General features: G+C 43.8%; 1 protein-coding gene across 3 annotated transcripts; it reads right to left on the bottom strand.

Moving 5' to 3' along the window:
- Positions 1 to 10800: 10800 nt before the first annotated feature.
- LOC117444843 (leukemia inhibitory factor receptor-like) lies at positions 10801 to 24819 on the bottom strand. 3 transcript variants are annotated; one of them, XM_034080221.1, is made up of 15 exons: positions 24674 to 24819; positions 23926 to 24058; positions 23479 to 23633; positions 23185 to 23327; positions 23070 to 23103; positions 22486 to 22608; positions 21675 to 21751; positions 13901 to 14120; positions 13570 to 13707; positions 13324 to 13422; positions 12687 to 12842; positions 12351 to 12506; positions 12164 to 12233; positions 11812 to 11887; positions 10801 to 11446 (listed from the first exon to the last, which is right to left on the bottom strand). In XM_034080221.1, the coding sequence occupies exons 1-15, from the start codon at positions 24747 to 24749 to the stop codon at positions 11117 to 11119; spliced, it is 1986 nt and encodes a 661-aa protein (XP_033936112.1). In that variant the 5' UTR covers positions 24750 to 24819; the 3' UTR covers positions 10801 to 11116. The 3 variants fall into 3 exon arrangements, with proteins under 3 accessions (XP_033936112.1, XP_071059005.1, XP_033936119.1); XM_071202904.1 differs by having other exon boundaries at positions 13591 to 13707; XM_034080228.1 differs by having other exon boundaries at positions 23992 to 24058.
- Between the last annotated feature and the right edge of the window lie 723 nt (positions 24820 to 25542).

Genomic DNA, 25542 nt, shown 5'->3' with positions numbered 1-25542 from the left:
TGAATTGAACAGACCTGCTGCTGTGTTAATTATTTAGCTGCCACTTTAAGCTTTATGATGTGTACAACATGGATGTAATTTGATTTAATCTTGCCATTTTAAATGATGTATTCAATAAATAAGGTTAAACCAAATCATTACATTACAATAGATTTTAATGTAATGATTTGGTTTAACTTAAAGAGACATTTTATTGTTATTGCACATATTACAGGTACTGAGACAACGAAATGCAGTTTAGCTTCTAACCAGGTGCAACAAGCAGTGAAGTGAAAAGTAATGTACACAATCTACAGAATAACATATAGAATGAATTGAATGATGAATAAACAGTGGGGCAGGCCCGGACTGGCCATCGGGAGGACCGGGAGGTTTCCCGATGGCCTGGCCTGTTAAGTGGCCTGCTGGCCTGAGGAATTTCTCTTTTTTTATGTATGTATTGTGAACGCAACGCTGCGCAAATGTGGGTCTGACTCTGCCTCACAGAGGGTGACTGGCTGTCTACATGATGTGGCCTGCCGACATGGCCACTTTCATACAGATCATACATACACTAATGCCCTCGATTGGTCTCTGTGTGTCATTCAAGCTCGGGAGGGTGTGTGTAATGTGGCGCGAGCGAGTGAGAGATAAAGCGCGCGCACCGGTTACGTGTATTGTTGTTGTTAGCATCTGGTGCTAGCTAGCTGCACTAACGGATATAAGCAGCTTTTTCAACAACAAGGTAGAGGAGAGTCCTCTCCTGTCAGACTTAGAGACTGATAACTACAGCTCAGGTGAGGTAAAGGACTCTCTGAGTGTTTAGATAGTTAACTTAGTCTAAGTTATCTCTGTGGGTCTCAAAGGGTTTGGTCACCATTTATGTAAACACATATTTCCATTTGAGGGGGGAGTGATTAGTAAAATATGCATGAATAATAAAAAATAAAATGTTAACTAGGTGAAAAAAGGTAAGATAAACTTGTTGAGAGCTAAAACTAGTCTTTGCTGCTGCCTCAAAGAGGAGCAGGAGGGAGAGGAGGGAGACAGGTGAGGCTGGTTCAGGAGCACAGACACACTCGCAACTATAAATGAACCAAAAACAAATAGGCTAAATAAACAAGTTTCAATGTTTTTTTATATTGGATATGGTATGTTATTGATTATGGCCATGATGTTATGATTATTTAAATGTATACAGTTCTGTTTCATATGGGTGTAGTCTCTTTATTTCCCCCTCAAAATGCAGATGGATGCATTCAAGTCAAACATTTAAAAAAAATCTTACCGGGGGAGCATGCACCCGGACCCCCCTATAGGATTTGAGGTCCACCCCCACTTAAAATATGTTCACATAGGTCCCTAAATAGATTTTCACATTTTTTTAAATAGTAACCCATGTCCATATGTTTATTTTTGGGTAGTAGATTTAGACGGCTATCACTATGGGCAGCAATGCTGTAAAAATTGACAAATAAATCCAGCAAAATGGCACAAAAAACTAGTAGTGGCCTGGCTGGGTGTATAATTCCCGGCCTGACTTATTGTCCCAGTCCGGCCCTGCAGTGGGGTATGAATACACTAGATATCAGCCTGTGAGCAGTATGAACAGTGTGTATGAATATGCTAAGATATATAAAGTATGAAAACGGTAAGCAGTATAGTTTAAAATATATAGATATTAATTTCATGATGATAAACATTGTGGAACAATGATAAAAAATGGGAATGGATGTGGCGACGTAAAACTGACACAAAACAACAACAAACTTTTGCCAGCCAATTGGAGAGTTTCATCAGCAGCACGTGGTAAAAACCACCAATGAGCGCTCAGCTCGAGCAAGTCGGACAAAATGACTAACCATCATGCAACGCACTAGCAAGACGTTGATCGCAACTGTGCAGGTCTGCGCAGGTCTTGCTTGTCTCAAACAAGCCTTGCATCTACATGTGGCGGCTTTACCACCCCCCACTGGGAAAGAGGTATTCAGATCATTTACTATAAAAACAGTCATAACAGTGTTGAAATACTATTACAAGTCCTTCAATCCTACAATTTTACCTAGCCTACGCAAACGTATAAAAAGTATTGGACTGTCAGATGTAATATTAGAAAGAGATCTGCAAACTTTATCTTAAACTATAGGCCTGGCTCTGGGCCTATTTGTTGATTACATGTTTAATTATTAATCTGAATCATTCAATAATTCTAAATTGTACTGTGAGGAAGCGCATACACTCCCTCACTAACATGTGGCTTAACTATTTGTTTGTTAAGAAAGGTAGTACATTTTTCTTCAACATTTTATTTATTTCATTTAAAGTTGTAATATCACGTGGACAAAAAGGGCCTAGATAACCGGGGTATACAGTTTAAAATGTTAATAATATATTTAAAGTGTTCAAAGTGCAGTTTCAGTGCAAGTCAGTTGAAACGATCTTAAGTTGACGTGACGTTAAAGTCGTGCGACCCTGCTGCTGTACTAGCTTGTAGTTCGTTTATAGCATAACGTTAGCATTTTGCTTCTGGCGACTAGATTTATGATTCAAAAATTATAAAAGTAGGGTTGACATGTGGAGATTATCCGGCTGAACAAAACGTGATCCCTCTCTTAAATGTGTGTCAACCACAGACCTTATTTCGAGCTATTTTCCAAAATCCTATGGAGAAATTGCATTGCGTTTTTGACGAAGGAACTGGAAGAAGTTTACTTCCGGGTTTGAGGACGCGTCACTGCGGTTCTCGTAGATGGATTTGATATTAACGAGGCGGCAGTTAGCAGGTAGCGGCTAGCTAGTCATTATGCTAATGTACACATCAATCGTTATGTATTTATATTACGCTGTAACAGGATCTAGTGATATCCAAGCAACAGAGCTTCATTTAGCATGAAAGAATTATTGCACTGTATATATATATATATATATATATATATATATAATATATACTTATAATAATAAGTAATCTTAGGCTAACTTTATTTAATACAACATTTACAGTACAAGATGTAATCATACAGCCCATGTAGTATGATAATGAATTACAGCAAACATGTGCAATATCTCCATTATTACAGCTCCGTGGGATGGCAGTGAGACGATATGGGTCCGTTCTTATTGTGCATCCATGGGTAAAGATAAACGCAACTCACATTGGTTTCTCAAACAGCATCTCTGTAAACTACGTGTATTCACTGAATTTCACTCTCTGCCTTTAATGGCTCATTGTAGCTCCAATAGCTCCAGCCCCCACCCTCCATGTGAGCACAGTGTGCTCTGATTGGTCGGGACCATGCTGGGCGGCGCGGTCCCGTGGGTTAAATGCACGTTCATAATGCAGAGGGAAATAACTCTCAGAATAACGTTATTAGCACATTTTTACAACTTGAGGAACGAATGTTTTTAATAAGGGCTATACAAGTGCTCATACTGGGTAGTTTATTTAGTTTAAAATGTACAGACTGTTACGATTATGTTTTAAACAGGACCCAGGCGCAGGCAAGGACTGAAGATGTTTAAATAGTTTATTGCTTCGGAGACTCAGGCAGGTTTGGTAATATGGAGGTCCGGAGTGGAGGTAGGCAGTGAGAGGCTGGACTGATTACAAGGCAGGCAGGTATGATGCAGGAAGAAGCAGGCAGGTTGGCTGGAAGCTCTGGTGGACGATGGCCGAGGGATTGCACTGGAAACACAAGAGAAACTAGTTACAAAAGGTACGGAATTACACGCAGACAGGATAACTGAATGGGCAGCCAGGAGGATGTACTACCACTGATGTAGAAAACAATCTGGCGGTGAGTTGCTGGGAGACTGGAGTAGATAAGCTGTGTCCTGATTAGATGATGAGGGACAGCTGAGTCGGCCGGCCAGGTGAGAGCAATCAGGCTGCTGCCTGCAAGGGAAACCACACCCTCTCCACACACAGGGGAACAAACAGGAACACAGTTTGGACCGTGACAATACCCCCCCCTCAACGGGAGCCTCCAGGCTTATCTGGGTGGTCTCTGTGAAAGTCCCGAATGAGAGAAGGACCTAGAATGAGCTTGCGGGACACCCAGCTCCTCTCCTCAGGACCATAACCCTCCCAATCGACCAGATACTGGTACCCACGGCCCCGGCGACGAATGTCCAACAGCCGTCGGACCGTGTAGGCCGGGTGGTCATCAATAACAAGGGTGGGTGGAGGGGAGATGGCTGGATGGCCCAAAGGGCTGGACAACACTGGTTTCAACTGGGACACATGAAAGGTTGGGTGAATTCTCATGGAGGGAGGCAGCTTGAGTCTAACAGCAGATGGATTGATTATGCGCTCGATCACGTAGGGGCCAATGAAGCGTGGTTTCAACTTCTTAGACTCAGCTTGTACAGAAATATTTTTTGAAGAAAGCCAAACTTTCTGACCTGGTTGGAACTGGGGAGCTGCGGTCCGGTGGCGGTTTGCAATATGTCGATTGCGTTCATCGGAGCGGAGAAGGGCAGAGCGGGCATCCTTCCAAATCCTCCGACAACGACGGAGATGGGCTTGGACAGACGGAACTGCGATCTCGTCCTCTTGGGCTGGGAACAAAGGGGGTTGATATCCAAGAGAACATTCAAATGGGGACATACCGGTGGCAGCACTAGACAGTGAGTTATGAGCGTATTCAATCCAGGGCAGATGTAAGCTCCAGGAGGTGGGATTCCGGAAGGTGACACAGCGAAGTGCAGCTCCAAGGTCCTGATTGGCTCTTTCGGCCTGCCCGTTAGTCTGAGGATGATAGCCTGAGGAGAGACTGACAGATGCTCCAAGTGCTCGACAGAATGCTTTCCATACCTGAGATATGAACTGTGGCCCTCGGTCGGAAACAATGTCTGTTGGAATGCCATGAAGCCGGACCACATGATTGACTAAGAGGTCAGCAGTTCCAGAGGCTGTGGGGAGTTTAGGAAGAGGCACAAAATGAACCGCTTTGGAAAAGCGATCAACAATAGTGAGAATGGTCGAGTTACCCTGTGAAACCGGGAGGCCGGTAACAAAATCTAGGCCAATGTGACTCCAGGGACGACTAGGGACTGGGAGAGGCTGGAGTAGACCGATAGGAGCCTGGTGTGAAGACTTGCTACGGGCGCAAACAGTGCAGGCCAGCACAAAGGCTCGAGAGTCCGCTTCCATAGAAGGCCACCAGAAGTGTCATCTCAGGAGGGATAGGGTCCGACTCACACCCGGGTGGCAGGCAAAGCGGGAAGCATGGTTCCATAGGAGAACCTGTGAGCGGACAGAGTCAGGTACAAACAAACGGTTATCTGGACCATCTCCTAGATCTGGATGGTCTCTCTGTGCCTTCCTCACTGAGTTCTCAATCTCCCATGTTACAGCGCCCACCACTCTGGTAGCGGGGATTATGGTGTCAGGAGCTATGGGATCCTGATCCACTGCAAACTGCCGGGACAATGCGTCAGGTTTAAGGTTTTTAGAACCAGGTCGGTAGGTAAGGGTGAAGTTGAACCTCCCAAAAAACAATGCCCAGCGTGCCTGACGGGAGTTTAGTCGTTTGGCAGTTTGTATGTAGACCAGGTTCCTGTGGTCTGTCCACACAATGAATGGATGTTCAGAGCCTTCCAGCCAGTGCCTCCATTCTTCCAGCGCAAGCTTTACAGCAAGCAGCTCCCTGTTGCCAACATCATAGTTGCGCTCAGGGGTTGTCAGTCGTCGGGAAAAAAAAACACAAGGGTGAAGCTTTTGGTCGGAGACTGAGCGTTGTGATAGAACAGCCCCCACACCGGTGTTGGATGCATCAACCTCATCAATAAACTGAAGAGATGGGTCAGGGTTCGTAAGAATAGGGGCCGAGGTGAAACGTCTCTTCAGCTCAGAGAAGGCAGCCTCAGCCTGAGTAGTCCACGAGAAGGGGATTGCTGGGGAGGTGAGTTGGTTGAGAGGACCGGCAACACGACTGTAGTCTCTGATGAACCGGCAATAGAAATTTGCAAAGCCCAAAAAACATTGGAGCTGCTTCCTGGTGGAAGGTTTGGGCCATTGGGCCACTGCTTTAACCTTCTCTGGGTCTGTTCTCAGCTGACCTTGCTCAATGATGTAGCCTAGGAAATCCACTGAATCCACGTGAAATTTGCATTTCTCTACTTTGACAAACAGCTTGTTCTCGAGGAGCCTTTGTAGAACCTGCTGCACATGTTGGGTGTGTTCCTCCATGGTCTGTGAGAATATCAGGATATCATCAAGATACACAAATACTGAACGGTTCAGGAAGTCACGGAGGGCATCGTTCACAAGAGCCTGGAAGACAGCTGGGGCATTGGTGAGTCCAAAGGGCATCACTAGATACTCGAAATGGCCTAGTGGGGTGTTGAACGCCGTCTTCCACTCGTCTCCTTGACGTATGCGGACCAGGTGGTAAGCATTCCTGAGGTCGAGTTTCGAGAAAATGGTGGCCTTCTGTAGGGGTTTGAAGGTTGAATTGATGAGGGGCAGCGGATACTTGTTCTTGATGGTGATGTTGTTAAGGCCTCGGTAGTCAATGCAGCGGCGTAGGAAGCGGTCCTTCTTGGATACAAAGAAGAAGCCTGCTCCGACGGGGGAAGAAGAGGGTCTTATGATGCCAGCAGCCAGTGAGTCTTTGATGTATGTCTCCATGGCCTCACGCTCAGTTCGGGACAAGTTAAACAGGCGACTGGATGGGAGAGATGCCCCAGGAAGAAGATCTATTGTGCAGTCGTAAGGGCGATGAGGGGGCAGAGAAAGAGCTCGCTGTTTGCTGAAAACCTCTCTCAGGCTATGATAAACCGAAGGGACAGCGGACAAGTTGAGTGGCTCCTGCTGCACTGGGGTAATACTGACCTCTGCTGGGGGAATTGCAGACCGCAGGCATGAAGAGTGACAAAAGGAACTCCAACTCCTTACTTGATTCTCCGACCAGTCCATGTGGGGGTTGTGCAGTTTTAACCATGGCTGGCCCAGAACTAGGGGTGTGTGAGGGGAGGACATGACGTGGAACTGAATTATTTCATGGTGATTACCAGACAGGACGAGATGTAGGGGTTCGGAGATGCCGGCTGAGGCAACCAGTTGGGCATCCAAAAAACTCATCAGCCCCAGAGTCCACTAGGGCAGGCAGAGAGAGAGACTGTTGATTTAACAGCAGTGTGGCTTCGAGTGGCTTGCGGGTCTGGGGGGTTGAGGAAGAAACAGCTTTGCTCACCAGTATCCCCACCTTTACTGGCGAGCACCCTCTTTTGGGCGCTGGGGGCATGTGTCCACGAGATGACCGGAGTGAGCACAGTAGACACAAAGTCCTTCTCTTATTCTCCGGAGACGTTCTTGGGGAGTGAGTCGGGCTCTGCCTAGCTGCATCGGTTCCTCTGAAGACAGGAGAGGAGAAAATACTTCAGATGGAGCAACAGGACTTGGGAAAGTCTCCGACCTGAATCTTGCGAGAGGAGACGAGACAGGGCGAGAGGGGAGTGACCCAGGAGATCGGCTGGCTCTTTCCCTACGGCGCTCCCTAAGGCGGTTATCCAGTCTTATGGCTAGGGAGACCAACTCATCCAAGTTAGCTGATTCGTCCCTCACTGCTAACTCATCTTTAACAGAATCAGTTAGCCCGGTTTGAAAAACCCCTTGAAGGGCTATGTCATTCCACCCTGCCTCTGCAGCTAAGGTCCTAAATTCCACTGAGTATTCGGCTACACTACGGGAGCCCTGTCGCAGTGAGAGGAGACGTTTAGTAGCGTCCCTACCGCTGACGGGGTGGTGGAAAACTTTCTTAATTTCTTCTGTAAACTCTGGATAAGAATAACAAAGGTTGGACTGACTCTCCCATACAGCTGATGCCCAGGCTAGGATGTACTACCACTGATGTAGAAAACAATCTGGCGGTGAGTTGCTGGGAGACTGGAGTAGATAAGCTGTGTCCTGATTAGATGATGAGGGACAGCTGAGTCGGCCGGCCAGGTGAGAGCAATCAGGCTGCTGCCTGCAAGGGAAACCACACCCTCTCCACACACAGGGGAACAAACAGGAACACAGTTTGGACCGTGACACAGACCACTCTTTCCCCATGTAAGTCAATGGGAAAAAGTGTTTCCGGGCCTGGCAACCAAACGGAAGTGTAGTACCGCCGTTTGGCCAGCACGAATATTTTCATCTGAGTCCGGCGCACTTCCTGGGGGCTTGATCCACACGCATGGATTAACATCGATTTAATACATTAAAGGTGGGGTAGGTAAGTTTCAGAAACCGGCTCGAGTCCACTAAAATTTGAAAGTACACAGCCGAAAAGAATCCGCCCCTTCCTTCAGACTTCCTTACAGAGCACCTCCTCCAACACACATGAACGCGCAATGCACGCCCAATGACGGCACGCCCAATGAGGGCACGAGATACATTTGTGCGTGCACAAGATGGAAGGCTGACAGACAGGGCGGCAATCCAATCCGTTTAGGGCTAAACTGATTGGTTGTACTTTTTACAGTATTACGGGTTCCACCAAGCGGCAAACTCTGGGGAACAGCCGGGAAGCCAATACGGAAGTGCCACACACTGCAGTTCATACATGGGCCGCGAGGGACTGGCTGCAGAAAGGAGCAATTTCCATAGACCCCCATGTTAAAATGCCCAACTTTACTGCAGAAAAAAACATGTTTCTACCCATGGATGCAATACATATTATTATCGATATAGTTAGATTCCACCTTCATGATTATGAATCTGTGAGTGAATTGTTTTCTAACACGGCCCTTTTATTTATATTAGGTCTTAAAGTTTTTGCATAAATTAGGGCGTGGTCACGTTGATGGACACGTACATGCCTCACTGTCAGCTAACAGCAACTTGTCCACTCTGCTAGGCTACAACCATAGAGGCTACAACGTTAGTTAGTCATAGTCAGTGTTGGGAAAGTTCACTTTCTACATGAACTAGTTCAGTTCACAGTTCACACATTTTAAAATGAACTAGTTCAGTTCATAGTTCATAATTCAAAATGTTGAACTAAAGTTCATGGTTTCAAAAATGAACTAATTTATAGTTCATAGTTATTTTTTCAATAAGTTGCTGCGAGCTATTATTTGTCTCCTGTACGATGTTAATGGGCCATTTAAATGTTTACAATATCCTCAGAGGGCCGTACAAGTTATTGACCTCTGCTTAAAAAAACTAAAATCACAGCCCATTCATTTCATTCTGTGCAAAGAAAAAGCAACCTCTTAATCCAGATATCTCACCATGATGATGCATGCACGTGCAGGGTGTGGCGTGACCACCAAAACAGAAAGATACACAAGATGTGTGCAAATGTATTTAGTTTCCTATCCATGTGAACATGATTTAAGTGGGGGGGGACCTAACCTCCTCTAGGGGGGTCCGGAGGGCATGCTCCCCTGGGAAGATTTTTTTTTAAATGTTGAAGTTAAAAGCATCAATCTGGTGCACTTTGAGAGCAACATTAGAAGATCTATGGACACATCTCTCAACACCCAAACACAACTGTAAACAGATTTTCTTTTAATTTATGGATATTTGATAAATCACTCCCCTTTCAAACTGTATTCTTCTTTATTAATAACTGTCATATAGTATTTTATACCTGTTTACTTTATTCTCTTATTTTTTTGATAACTATAATGATCATATAAAGATGTGCCTTTACCTCACTGGTTGTAGACAAAGCTTCTTATATTCGTTAGCATAGCTAGCTAACCAGATGCTAATGATAACAACACAGTTATTGACTGTATGACAGATGAGCAGATCGCCACTGGGCTTTCAACTAAAGACACAGACACGCAGAAACTGCGGCATGTGTATGGACTTATCGGTACTGCAATTTCTGAAGTGCTGGAGTGGCGTTCTGGTGCTCTCCGTCAGAACTGCACCCCTGCTGTCAGTCGAGACATATACCACGTGATGACACGTTAGGCTCGTGTTGTGTTCAAGGACCCTAACCTTGGCCAGGAAAAACAGGCACTCGCTTGTTTAATTTTTTTGCGGTCTAGATTTCTTTCATTTTTTATTTTTTGCGTGTGTTTATAAATTACCTCGATAGCCGTACCAAATTGTCTCGACAGCCAGGGGTGACAGGCGCGTACGCGTCACAGGCAGCTTGCTGTTGCCAGATTGGGTGGTTTTCCGCATTATTTTGAAGCCTGTTTACGGTGTGTTTTAACTGGGTTTTCGGCTGAAAGGCATATGAAATCTGGCACACTTTTGAACGCCGTTATAATACAGTGCTGAGAATGAACGCACTTTTGAACGCCGTTATACAGCACTGAGAATGAACGCGTTCTCAATTACGTTCATCTAGCGGAAATACAGTACGTTCAGTTCACGTTCGCCCAAAATATGAACGCGTTCATGAACGATCGTTCATTGAACGCGTTCAGGTACATCACTGGTCATAGTACTGTACTTAACCCTTTAGCTTTAGCCGTGTTCGTGGTGATTGTGCCTTTTAGGGAATATTGTTACAAATACCAGACAATTAAAATGTCGTGCTCGTGAATGTACTAACAGAACTTCCAAGAAGTCTAAAATGATAATATTATACATGTTAACCCCATTCGCAGGTGTTTGTGTGCTTGGTAGCTTAGCTTGTTACTTATTGGCCAGCTAAGGACGTAACCCTTTATGCATACATATACATTTTAGTTTATGATTCAGCCTTGGGTAAGACTTTTATAGTCTATGGCTATGACGCCCATAATGGAATTTCCGGTTATTTTTACACTGGTTAACATGGGTTAACAATACCGTGTAACTGTCACGTTTGAAGGGACGAAATCATGACATCTTCACGTCTCCCAGCATGGTAAATCGTTTTTTTGGCAATAATACTTGTTTTATTGGGAATATGCAAACAAAATCAAAATCCTAAAAGTCTGAAAACAGGATTTGCTCTCTACCATTGGACAAGATGCATTGACAATGTGTATTGACAAAACCTGTGACTGATAAATGCTCAACTTTTCATATACAGGCACGCTGAAAAATGTTCATTGAAAAAAAATATTTCCTGCATAATAATTCTTCAGATAAAAGTAGGCTATTCGTCAGGTCTCCAGAGAAAGTCAAACAATACAGTATGTCAACCCTTGATAAAGCCCATTTGTGCAATGTTGTGCTGTAAGAACAGTTCAATTAATCTCACAGGGAGTCCCTCTTCACATGGAAGACCAGACCTTTCTTGTATATCAGCATGGCGATCTCATTGTCCAGCTGTTCCACATCTGTAATGTCTCCTTCTCTGGAGCTCCTCAGTGCCTCCCCTGTAGAGCCGGGACTCAGACCCTCATCACTGGATTCTCCTGACATCCTTGAATCCCATCTCTTGTTGTCCTCATCCTCATCAGTGTCTTCCTCCCACTCTCCAGCGAGGACAGCGCTCTCTTCTGCGTCCTCAGGGACAGACTTTCCTTCTGGGTGTAGCTGGAGCAGTGTCATCTCATCCACCTCCTCCTTTCTCTCCAGAAAATCCTGTTCAAATTAGCAGAGGAATTTAGGATTTTAAACTCTAGTATTGTCATACTGTATGAACAGAGTGTAAAAGGCAGATTCTTAGATTGCTGCCTTATTAATAGCATAAATAATATGCAAGTATAAAATCAAAACATCGGTTTAAGTTTAATACATTTACAATGAATTCAAGTTATTCCACTCACAAAAAGTGAACACATTAAAATGTATACCATATTTAGTGTGAGATATTTGCACAATTAACTCAAACAAACAAGACAGCATTTTACAACAGAATAGTAAGAAATGGCCCATCTTTTAGCTAACTAAAGATTCAACTGGTTTTAGAAGAAACAGCTGCAAACCCGTAAAGAACTGTCTCTTACCTGACTCTCTGGTTGAAAAGGTATGCAATCTGGAATAACAGGTGTCGGAACAGCAGGGAAGATGTTTTCTTTGATTCTAAGTGTGAGAAGAGGGTTAAAAACAAAACAAAAAAGGACACATTCTGAAAAACTGAGTGGACATATGATAAAACCAGTACAGATTGCCTTCACCAACTTAAACCATCAATTTGCTATATGGTCACACAAACAATTAAGAACTACCTAGCTTCAAAGCCAGAACAACAGTGTGTTAGTCTGAGTTTGAATCAGCTTTAAGTCTGTCTGTATAATTTATTAGGTTTATTAATATTTCATCTCAAACTGTAGAATATTTACACGAGGCTTCACCTACCTCTTCAAGATGCAGGTGCACAATGTTGTGAGTAAAAAAAACAGAATCAGCAGGCAGAGACTCCACAACACTAATTTTGGAGAAAAAATGAAAATTGTGTTTGCTCCCACATGTGTAAAAACGGCTAAAGTGACTTGTATGTAACTACAAATTCAGAAATACAAGGCAGTTTATAGTTTATTTATACCATTCACAGGCTTCTCTGGTGGCGTGTTGATAGTGAGTGTGGCTTCAGGTCCTTCTCCTACTCGGGTCACTCCAACCAGGCTGACGTGGTATTTCGTTCCTTGCGTCAAGTTTCCCAGCCTATATTTCATCACTGAGGCTGATATTTTATGGCACTCTGATGAAATGAGGGAAAACTTTCAGAAAGGGACACACTGCAGTGCTTACACTTAAACACACTTGGCTGTGAAAGTGAGTTTGTTGTTCAATCAAAAGTAGGTCAATATACAAATACATAATCAAGTAAATCTAATTGTTTACTTGAAAATCTACAGATGAGTAAAATTATGTTTCCAACCTTTGCGCTCATCTTGTGAACTGTCTTTCACGCTGCACAGGCTGTAGTGTGTGAGGAAACCTCGCTGGTCTGCAGAGGGAATGGCTTTCCAAGACAAGTTAGTAGAAGTGTGTGTTTCACTGAAAGCAGTGAAGTTCTGAGGTTCTCTCTGGGGAGCTGCAGAGAAAAAGAAAATGTTCGGTCAAAGTTCCTAAATTAATAAACTTAGCTGTGTTTACTGAAACTTGATCACCAGCCTAACCTGGATCAGTGTCAGCATCATATCTCATAAATACACTGCATGCTGGCAACATTAGACAGGTAAATAACTGTTTTCTCAGTCATGATAACATGCACATACAATAATGTATCTGATGTTGCACACATGAGATGAGGAGTAAGGATTATCATTAATGGGAAATACCTGTGGCATTAAACAACTCTTAAAGTGTAAATCAGCGTTGGACTGTACATGAATGGTAGCCAATATGGTGTTGCGTCTCGTCTTTTTAATTATGAGGAAACCTTATCTTATAAGACACTTTATTATGTTTTATTTATTTATTTAGGGACATCAAGGGGGACCTCTTTTTGTGATTTGTGTGAAATCTTGGACGTACTATATTATTGTATTTAAATCTAATTTAAACAAACTTACCATCCTCTTTTTGATAATAGATGCACATTGTTACTGTTTGTAGTTTCCGGCCAACACATTTGTGTTTAAAGTAAAGGTAGCGAACGTAGTCCTTCATGTCTGTAACACAAACAGATTTATAGTTTCCTGGCACAGAAAATAGTTCTTATAGTGAGTCACAACATCAAATATACAAAATAAGAACATTTGTTGTATGAAAACGATTTAGTCTTGTTTTTCTTTCTGTAGTCTTTCCACAGAACTAACCCATTCTTTCTTTCTTCGTACTCTTTGCTGTTAAGTGCATCACATTTTCAGGCCTTGAATCTCCATCTTGAAGCTCGTACAACTCAACGTAGGTTTTCTTCTTTAATCTTTCACGCAAATCTGATGTGTTGTCACAAACTGCCGTGAAGAAAATAAATATTAGCTGTTGGTCGACTGAAGGATAAACATACTTCACATATGTGACACTCAGGCAGGCAGGCAGGCAGGCACGCACGCACGCACGCACGCACGCACGCACACACGCACACACACACACACACACACACACACACACACACACACACACACACACACACACACTTCGGCCTACTTTTTAACCCTGCAGCTTGTACGGCTGGTACTTGTAGGATTGCTGGTGGAGAACTTCCTGCTGCGTTTCTTCCGATAACAGAGATCTTGACGGCAGAGTACGAGACAAAAGCAGTATATGTAGTCTCAGTCGTGTTGTTGCGATATCTGTTCTTCGTACAATTACAGCCATTGGAAGACTGTGTGTCATTCAGACTGTACGTCGCAGCATGAGGCATCTTCTAAAGAGCAGAAGAGACAAACAGCAAACTGAACCACTGGACAAGGTCACCATGATAAACTGTGAGTGGTACAAAGCAGCACCAGGTGAAAGAGAGAAATATAAGATGAAAAAGGGTAACAAACCCTGTTTAGAAACAGTCAAGAGAGTTTCATGTGCCAGGTTTCAACTCATTCAAACTAGTGAGGTTGAACATTTTCTTTAAACTTTTAAAATAGTCACGAAATGTTTATCTCTATTTGGCAACATTTGTTTTATGAAATGACAAGACAACCTGAAGTTTTTTCTCTGCGGTAGAAAGAGTTTAACTGCGTACATTGTGAATATAAGGAATTTACTGTATTACATACATAATGTCAGGAATATACACAGCATTTTTTTATTTTATTAAATGCATGTTGTGACTCGACAGATATGTTAGGTTTAGTTATGTTTTTATTTTGAAAGTAATCTTTCCTGTCATTTCAGATCCCACAGTTCCTGTCTTTGTGTGTTTCCCGCCAGTGAGATTGCTTGGCCCTGCCCTGATTGTTTTCACCTGTGCCCATCCCCCTCACCTATATATAGCCCTGGTGTTTCTCTGTTCCTTTGTCAGTTCGTTATGTTTCATGTCGTGAGCACCCAGGCCTTTTGACTCCTGATACCTACCTTGGGATTTAGACCTTTTGTCAAGTGAGTTTTTGTGTTGCTGTACAACTTTGTTTTGGCTTTTTATCTACTTTCTATTTTTTGTGAAAGTACGATTTAATTTGTGATTAAAGAACATTCTATTTTTGGACATCTGTCTCCGAATCCTGCTTTTGGGTCCTGCGTCCTGTATCTCGGTTCATAACAGTACGAACTGACCAAAATATGGACCCAGCGGATTCAGAGACAGTGAAGATAGCTCTGCGAGCTCAAGGAACAAGACTACACCAGCATGAGGAGCAGCTGGGCGCAATCAACCTGGGGGTGAGGGAACTGACCGGCCGTCAGGAAAACTTTCAAGCCTCAGTCAATACTCAGGTGAATCACCTTGCTGAACAGCTGCACCGTGTCCTCGCTCACCTGGAAGCTGGTTCATCCCCTCAGCACCCTGCTGTTGCTCACACACCTATTGTTCCAGCTGACCATGTGCCACTCCCAGTGATGTACCTGAACGCGTTCAATGAACGATCGTTCATGAACGCGTTCATATTTTGGGCGAACGTGAACTGAACGTACTGTATTTCCGCTAGATGAACGTAATTGAGAACGCGTTCATTCTCAGCGCTGTATAACAGCGTTCAAAAGTGCGTTCATTCTCAGCACTGTATTATAACGGCGTTCAAAAGTGTGCCAGATTTCATATGCCTTTCAGCCGAAAACCCAGTTAAAACACACCGTAAACAGGCTTCAAAATAATGCGGAAAACCACCCAATCTGGCAACAGCAAGCTGCCTGTGACGCGTACGCGCCTGTCACCCCTGGCTGTTGCACTAAAATATAAATATACTAAATATATCAGACTCCTCACAACAAACAATGTGGAACCGCGGAACCGGCGAGCATTGAATGAATGAATTAGTATGGACAAGCCGAGAGCAGCTGCAGCAGCACTCGCTCAGAGTGAGACTCTCCGGCAGGGGTGGGGAACCTCCGGCCTCCGGGCCGTATACGGCCCGCGAGACAATTTGGTACGGCCCTCGAGGTAATTTATAAACACACGCAAAAAATAAAAAAATGAAAGAAATCTAGACCGCAAAAAAATTTAACAAGCGAGTGCCTGTTTTTCCTGGCCAAGGTCAGGGTCTTGAACACAACACGAGCCTAACGTGTCATCACGTGGTATATGTCTCGACTGACAGGGGTGCAGTTCTGACGGAGAGCACCAGAACGCCACTCCAGCACTTCAGAAATTGCAGTACCGATAAGTCCATACACATGCCGCAGTTTCTGCGTGTCTGTGTCTTTAGTTGAAAGCCCAGTGGCGATCTGCTCATCTGTCATACTGAGCAGACAGTCAATAACTGTGTTGTTATCATTAGCATCTGGTTAGCTAGCTATGCTAACGAATATAAGAAGCTTTGTCTACAACCAGTGAGGTAAAGGCACATCTTTATATGATCATTATAGTTATAAAAAAAATAAGAGAATAAAGTAAACAGGTATAAAATACTATATGACAGTTATTAATAAACAAGAATATAGTTTGAAAGGGGAGTGATTTGTCAAATATCCATAAATTAAAAGAAAATCTGCTTACAGTTGTGTTTGGGTGTTGAGAGATGTGTCCATAGATCTCCTAATGTTGCTCTCAAAGTGCAAAAAATCTTCCCAGGGGAGCATGCCCCCCGGACCCCCCGGGTTAGGTCCCCCCCCCACTTAAATCATGTTCACATGGATAGGAAACTAAATACATTTGCACACATCTTGTGTCCATATCTTTCTGTTTCTGTTTTGGTGGTCACGCCACACCCTGCACGTGCATGCATACGCGAGTCATGGTGAGATATCTGGATTAAGAGGTTGCTTTTTCTTTGCACAGAATGAAATGAATGGCCTGTGATTTTAGTTTTTTTTAAGCAGAGGTCAATAACTTGTACGGCCCTCTGAGGATATTGTAAAAATTGAAATGGCCCTTTAACATCGTACAGGAGACAAATAATAGCTCGCAGCAACGTATTGAAAAGATAACTATGAACTATAAATTAGTTCATTTTTGAAACCATGAACTTTAGTTCAAAATTTTGAACTATGAACTGAACTAGTTCATTTTAAAATGTTTGAACTGTGAACTGAACTAGTTCAGGTAGAATGTGAACTTTCCCAACACTGGCCACTCCATGCTCCACCGCCTCGTCTGGCATCTCCAGAGCGATTCTCCGGAGATTCCGGTGACTGCCGCCCTTTCATTGTTCATTGTGATCTCCATTATAAATATAACCCTGCTGCATTCCCCACTGATCACTCCAAAGTGGCCTTCATGGTGAGCCACTTAACGGGGAGAGCAGCGGCCTGGGCTACGTCCGAATGGGCGAGAGATTCATCTACCTGTAATTCGCTGGATGTATTTACAGACACTCTCAACAAGGTGTTTAATCGCACGGCTCCTGGAAGGGAGGCAGCCAGAGTACTGATGCAGATTAAGCAGAGTCAGCGCAGAGTATCGGACTATGCCATTGAGTTCAGGATCCAGATAGTGGCTGGAATTCTGCAGCACTGCTCGACGCCTTTTTGTCTGGTCTTTCGGATTCCATTAAAGACCAGTTAATACCTTTGGACCTCCCAGAAGACTTGGATTCTGTCATTGCACTGGCAGTTCGAATAGACAATAGACTGGCCGAAAGACAAATAGAAAGGTTCAAGAGTGTGGCACGTCTGCCTCGACACCAAGGGGACACACCAAGCCATCGTCCCGCCTGGAGACCTCCTACCGATACTCCTCCTGAGAGAAGAGTGCTCCCTGGTGTTTCAGAGGAGCCCATGCAGTTGGGTCGGGCTAAGTTGACTCCGGAAGAACGTCTTCGGCGCATTCAGGAGGGCAGGTGTTTTTACTGTGGGGAGCAGGGGCACCTCCTGGCTTCATGTACAGCAAAAGATCGGGCTCATCAGGGACGAGGAGGACCCTGGTGAGCCGACTGTCATCTGGATTCCCTCCTCGTACCTTGACACAGGTACAAGTAAAAATAGACAGACATGTTTTAACTCAGGGGGTTCTCATAGACTCTGGTGCGGATGAAAGTTTAATGGATTGGGGGTTGGCCAAGAAGTGGAACTGTGGGGTAATTCCTTTGACGCAACCGTTAAAGGCCTCTGCTCTGGGTGGTCGGTTATTGTTTACCGTTACCCACTGTACTATGCCCATTGAAGTAACCGTAAATGCAACACATACTGAACACATGACTTTCCATTTATTTGACTCTGCTCAGCATCCACTTATTCTTGGTTACCCATGGTTAGTCAAGCACAACCCACACATAGACTGGAGATCTGGGAGAGTTAAGGGATGGGGAGAGGACTGCAAGCATTTCTGTTTGAGAGACAATAAGACTGATGACAACACTCCCCATGCAAGAAGGATTGCATGTACAGAAATGACTGAGGCTATCCAAGTACAGGAGCAAGTTTTCCCTGACAAGTCCAAGGTGCCCAGTTGCTATTGGGACCTAAAGGAGGTTTTTAGTAAAGCCCGAGCCACTGCCCTGCCACCACATAGGCCTAATGACTGTGCAATAAACTTGGTACCTGGCTCCCCAATTCCAAAGGGTCGCCTCTACTCTCTTTCCGGACCCGAAAGGGAGGCCATGAACAATTATATTGAGACCTCCTTGCAGGCCGGACTCATTCGCCCGTCCTCGTCACCGGCGGGAGCGGGCTTCTTTTTCGTAGACAAAAAAGATGGATCACTCCGGCCCTGTATAGACTACAGCCCTCTGAACGCAATCACCATCAAAAACAGGTACCCTCTCCCACTCATCTCCTCCGCCTTTGAACTTTTGCAAGACGCCAACATTTTCACCAAACTGGATTTAAGGAATGCTTATCATTTGGTGAGAATCAGGGAGGGGGACGAATGGAAGACTGGATTTAACACACCTAGTGGACACTATGAGTACCTAGTGATGCCTTTTGGCTTGACAAACGCACCGGCAGTATTTCAGGCCCTCATAAATGAGGTGTTGGGGGACTTCCTGAATAAGTTTGTGTTTGTATATCTTGATGACATTTTGATTTTTTTCTCCTGACAACATAACCCACCAGCAGCATGTCCGTCAAGTCCTCGACCGCCTGCTACAGAACCAACTTTATGTTAAAGCAGAGAAGTGCGAGTTCCATGTCCAAACCACATCGTTCCTGGGTTTCATCATTGCCCCCGGTCAACTAAAGATGGACCCTGCCAAGGTCAGTGCCGTGGCCGAGTGGCCAGTTCCTGTCAACAGGAAAAAACTACAGCAGTTTCTGGGGTTTGCAAATTTGTATAGACGTTTCATCAGAAATGTCAGTTCTATTGCTTCCCCGCTACATGTACTTAACTCTCCTCATGTCCCGTTTGAATGGAACTCCAAAGCTGCTAATGCTTTTCAAGCTCTAAAGGAGATGTTCACCTCTGCTCCCATCCTCACCATCCCAGATCCACTTTGACAGTTCGTGGTAGAGGTGGATGCCTCTAACCTCGGTGTGGGGGCAGTTCTCTCTCAGCGGGCTGCAAAGGATAATAAGCTCCATCCCTGTGCTTTTCTCTCCCGTAAGTTGTCCTCAGCGGAAAGGAACTACGACGTGGGAAATCGTGAACTACTGGCAGTGAAACAAGCCTTGGAGGAGTGGAGACATTGGCTAGAGGGGGCCGCTCAGCCGTTCCTGGTATGGACAGACCATAAGAACCTCGAATACATGAAAAAGGCTAAGAGACTGAATTCACGCCAGGCTAGATGGACACTTTTTTTCAGTCGTTTTGATTTTACCTTGTCATTTAGACCTGGCTCCCAGAACACCAAGCCAGATGCCTTGTCCCGTCTGTTTGACCCTGAGCCTGCTGCCAAGGAACCAGAACCCATCCTACCACTGAACCGTGTGGTAGGAGCGGTAACTTGGCAGATAGAAAAAGAGGTGCAGCAAGCAAATGTTGAGAGTCCAGCACCTAGTGAGTGTCCGCCTAATAGGCTGTTTGTTACAGTGCCCTTACGCTCCAAGATCATTCACTGGGCTCACACGTCCTTGCTCACTTGTCATCCTGGGATTAGAGGAACCATGTTCGCACTTAAGCAGCGTTTCTGGTGGCCGTCCATGGCTAAAGATGTTGGTGAATATGTGAATGCCTGTCCTGTTTGTGCTTGCAGCAAAACCTCTTCCATGCCTCGGGCTGGGTTGCTGCAGCCGTTGCCCATTCCCCAACGGCCCTGGTCTGACATATCCATGGACTTTGTTACTGGACTCCCGGTGTCTCAAGGTAATACCACTGTGCTAACAGTGGTAGATCGTTTTTCGAAAATGACTCATTTTATTCCATTGACCAAGCTACCCTCGGCCAAGGAAACGGCGGAAATTATGATGGTCAATGTGTTCCGGATACATGGATTTCCCAGGGATATTGTGTCAGACCGGGGCCCACAGTTTGTTTCCAAGTTCTGGAAGGAGTTCTGCAGTCCCATTGGAGCCACCGCTAGCCTCTCCTCTGGGTATCACCCCCAGTCCAACGGACAAGCGGAGAGATTAAATCAAGTGTTGGAGACATGTCTGAGGTGCTTGGTGGCTCAGAATCCCTCATCATGGAGCAAGCATCTAACCTGGGTGGAATACGCCCACAATTCTCTTCCTACCTCTGCCACTGGTATGACTCCCTTCCAGTGCGTCTTTGGCTACCAACCACCCGTGTTTGCTGAGACTGAAAAGGAGGTCTTGGTCCCGTCTGCACATGCCCTGGTCAGACGTTGCCATCGCATCTGGGCGGCTGCCCGTCGAACCCTTCTAAGGAGTTCTTCTTCAATGAAAAGGGGGGCTGACCGACACCGCCGGCCAGCTCCAGTGTACCAGCCTGGGCAGAAGGTGTGGTTGTCCACGAAAGATCTACCCCTCCATGTCGCTTCAAGAAAATTAGCCCCCAGGTTTGTTGGTCCCTTTCCAATAACGAAGATCTTGAACCCTGTGTCTGTGCGCCTGCGACTCCCCAGATCCCTGCGGGTCCACCCTACATTCCACATTGGGAAGATCAAGCCTGTCAAGGAAAGCAGTTTGGTGCCCGCAACTAAACCTCCGCCACCCCCCAGAATGGTTGATGGTGGCCTTGTTTATACAATAAAGAAACTGCTGGCAGTCCGGAGAAGGGGACGTGGCAGGCAGTTCCTCGTTGACTGGAAAGGCTATGGAGCAGAGAATAGGATGTGGATCCCGTCTCGCTACGTTGTGGATCAGGAGTTGATCAGGGATTTCGACAGGCAACATCCTAATCTGCCTGGGCCGTCAGGAGACGTCCCTAGAGGGGGGGGGTAATGTTGTGACTCGACAGATATGTTAGGTTTAGTTATGTTTTTATTTTGAAAGTAATCTTTCCTGTCATTTCAGATCCCACAGTTCCTGTCTTTGTGTGTTTCCCGCCAGTGAGATTGCTTGGCCCTGCCCTGATTGTTTTCACCTGTGCCCATCCCCCTCACCTATATATAGCCCTGGTGTTTCTCTGTTCCTTTGTCAGTTCGTTATGTTTCATGTCGTGAGCACCCAGGCCTTTTGACTCCTGATACCTACCTTGGGATTTAGACCTTTTGTCAAGTGAAGTTTTTGTGTTGCTGTACAACTTTGTTTTGGCTTTTTATCTACTTTCTATTTTTTGTGAAAGTACGATTTAATTTGTGATTAAAGAACATTCTATTTTTGGCCATCTGTCTCCGAATCCTGCTTTTGGGTCCTGCGTCCTGTATCTCGGTTCATAACAATGCATCCATATATTTGTATGTAGCCAGTGGCGCCGCAAGAGGCTCTGGGGGCCCCAGGCAGAAGAGACATGCCACCCAACACATCAAGCACAACTGTAGTAAATATTTATTTTTCTAATCTCGACCCAGCATGAATATATTGGTGTTGTTTCCGGACACTGGTTTACCTTCCACGTTAGCGCCACCTTTCGTGTCCCATTTGAAAGGGTTATATTCATGGTTACTTCAGGTTTTTGTTCCAGCTCTGCAATAAAAATACAAGATAGGGTTAATAAGGCTAGTATCTTAAGGCTGCATCTGCTCACATATTTCCATCTAAAAGGTACAAATAAGGAACATGTATGCATTTTGAAAAACAAATCTAGGGCGGGCAGCCTAATGTTCTTAGGGAGGTCTTTTTATAGGTGTTGAAATACTCTTAACAACCTGACTGCTATTAATAGATCAAATGCTCTGACGAAGAACAAAAAGGTCTGATATCTGTGGCTGTCGCAGGACTTCAACCAACCTTCCTGTCTGCGCGTGTCATTGTGCGTCACCATAATCTTCCACACACTGCTAGCTTGATAGCTGTGAGTACTAACAATGGCCATTTACATTTTTCATAAAGATAATTCTGGGATATTGGCTTTGAAAGGGAGTCCTGAAAGGAGCGCTGTCAGTGTTACAAATTGTTGTTCTTCGAGCAACTGTCATTGGAAAATTAGTAAGCAAAACCGTTCTGGGTTTTAGGTTAAATGATAAAAATCAGACTAACTCTTAATGGCTTAAGGTTACCTAGCCACACTTTGTAACCCTGGATAATGTAAGGGGTGGTAGAGAGGACTGATATGTCTAGGATAAATAATTGAGTTTGAGTTATCCAGTGACAGATATCAGTACATTTTCTCTGGTCTCAGTGAGTCTTTGTGATTTGTGAAGCCACACACTTTATCAATCAGAAGTCTTTAGCAAAATACTTGAAATCAGGGAGTTTACCTGCAGGAACAATCACAACAGGAGACCAGTCGCTCCACAGTGGGTTTAGGGCCTTAGTGGACCGATGTCTGATTTTAACCTGGTAAACTGTATCCTTTAACAGATTCTCAACAAGCACATGGTCTGTTGGATTAAAACAAAAACAGAGATATTTAATGAGTTTGAAATGTACACATTTTCTATTCTCAATTCATATTTAAACATGTTCTACTCTTAATTCATTACTTTTACGTTTTAATATATTATTTGTTTCCTATCATCAACAAACCACATGAAAGGACCAAAGTTAACAATGAATAAAACCAAACAGTAGAAACCAAAACCTTTTTCCATACTCTGATATATCTGTTCCTCTTCAACATACATGTAGCTCTCCATTGTTGCACTGTGAAATCCTCCTACTTTATAATGAACCAGGCAACTGCATTTTAGTTTGAGTGAATATCACATTCACTGCTGTGCTGCTGTAAACACACACTTGTTCATATTAGGACACAGAATATAATCCTCAGGAAATGCACAATTTCTTCTCAGTGACATCAATGTTTGACTGAGCCTGTTTAAAGATTTAAGAGACAACTCACGCATTGAAGTGTCACTGGTGGTATGTTTTGTTATCTGTAATAGCAATAAGGTTAAAAAGTTATTAATTAGCAACAATTTCAGTTGAATTCAACATGGTATCAAAATCTTCCTTACGTGTTTCCATGAATCTGTGCGGTGTGCATCTCTGCGTAACCGGATTTCTGCTGCAGCTGGATGCTTCTCTGATGCCGTCCAGCTCAAGCTGAGGTTGTTTTTTAACCAGGACATGGAAATATGTTTTGGTGCTTCATACTTAACTGTTGAGGAAAAGCAAAAATAAACGTTTTATGATGTTTGTTTATTTACAATTATTCATATAAACGTTTCTACCTTATCAATAGCAATAGCGGCAACAACAGTGTTTTAAACTCTCATGTTGTTGGGTGAAATAAGAGGATCTTCCAGTACCTGTGTGTGAGAGCACAACAGACGTCTTGGTGGACGCACAGCTGGAGTTTCCTATTCGAGCTTCAACCCAAATGTAATATTCTTCCTCTACGATTCCAAGCTCATCCTTGGTAATTATTATCCATGTCTCCTTGGGCGCATCTTTGTTTCTGATGCTTTATTGAATGGATTGAAAATAGAAGAAAAACCTTTTACATGTCCATATACCATTAGACTGAAGGACCACTTGACATCCAATGTGTTACTCTTAATATTTTTTTAAAACAAGCCAGGTTAATTGTTTACCCTTAAATAACGCTAAATAACCATTTCCTGGCTCGGTGTTCAATGTAAAGACATCGCAGTTATATCAATCTTCTCATCTATTCAAGAAAGCTTGAACAACGTTGTTGGTTAAGTAGATGTCAACTTTAAAATGTTGCAGCTCAAACAAAGAACAATACTCACACATTGTTCATGTAAAGATCAAATGTCACATCGCTCTCAGTGGTTTTATTCATGCTCCATTCACACCTGTATTCGGGAGCTTCAGCGGTTCTTCTGAAGCACTCGGGACTGGAAGGAGCCTCACATGCTGACCCTCAGGAGAGACACATTTCAAATGATCTCATTTATCCATTTAAACATTTATTTGACTGAGTCTAGAAATAAAACAGAGGCTGTTTTCTTATTTTATTTAACCTAATATATTGATACTCCAAATGCATTGTCTCCTGTTATTTCAGGTATACTGTGAGGCTCTTTTTATTTCACTATGCAGACAAGGTTAGAGGTTTGGCAATTTGTCTAAACTCTGAACCTCTTCCTCCCTTAGGGTTGATCTGTCAAACTGAGAAGTCAAGTTAAAAACTGAGGAATTATATTTTAGCTTGTACATCCTATAATAGAACTAACCCAACAATATGTGTAGAACCATGTTAGACAAAACTATTATGATAGCACTTCAATACGGATGCACAGAGCAGCACCCTGCAGATGCAATCTGTTGGTGGAAACCACCAGATGCTGATAAGCTAACCAACATTTTGTGGGTGACAGTTTACATTTATTGCTTAAGGATTTTCACTTTCATATGTGTGACTAAAACATTGCACTATCTTCTTTGTATATGATCAGATAAAAGGTTAACAGTAAATGCTATCATTAAGTCACTTAACTAAATTAAGATAAGAAAAGATAAATAGCATGTTTCTACCTTTGCCGACCGTTGTGAAGAGCAAGCACACAACAATGCATTCATGTAGTAAACTCCAGTGTTTCATAGTTTCCATGATGTTGTGTCAAAAGTCTCGTAGGCTCATTCTCCTGCGTGTGGGAGCCCATGTATTCAACCTGTCTTAATGTAACTCACTTGTCTTTCTCAGAAATGTCAGACAAAGTTTCACGTCCCTCATGTTATATGAGCAGCAGCAAAAACCACAAGTGTCAGGGGCGGGGGGAGGTTTGGGTTTGACGCATTTGCAGACACACACAACAGTTATCCTGAAAGTGATGACATTTCAAACCAATTTTGTAATTTCTTTACCTTCTTTTAAAATAATTTGCCAACAATTGTTGCAGAATCTACATCAAAGACAAACGGAAGGAGACTCTGGAAACTACAGCAACAGAGTTCAGACACCTACTGTAATGTGTCTGCGTTTCTATGTCCGCCACTAAGTGACCTGCATGCAGACCATCAGGATGGAAGAAGGTAGTTAGTCCAAGGAGTTTGTAGCAGAAGGGGAACATGTGCATCTGCCTGGATTTTCTCTTTTCATTTCATTTTGATGTGTTACTGACATGTTTAGGGCATCAACCTCTATACAAATGTAGCTACCAGTTGCCAGATTGCAAAGAGAACCGTATAAAGCGAAATAATCCTTTCCTCTGTGCATTGAACATTTCTTATGTATGGTAAATGTAACGTATTATTGCTCAAAATTTGATATTTACACATACATATTTTACAACAATTAGTTATAGTTTAAATTCTTGAAAAAGCTAAGTAATTGCATATAAAGAGCAGTTAACTGTATTTTTTGCACAAGATACATTGTATGGGTCCATAGTGAGTGTAGGAGT

Source organism: Pseudochaenichthys georgianus, chromosome 4, assembly GCF_902827115.2.
Source record: "Pseudochaenichthys georgianus chromosome 4, fPseGeo1.2, whole genome shotgun sequence".
NCBI lineage: Eukaryota > Metazoa > Chordata > Actinopteri > Perciformes > Channichthyidae > Pseudochaenichthys > Pseudochaenichthys georgianus.
The sequence above is the reverse complement of the archived record's forward strand: the minus strand, read 5'-3'. Positions and strand labels throughout refer to the sequence as shown.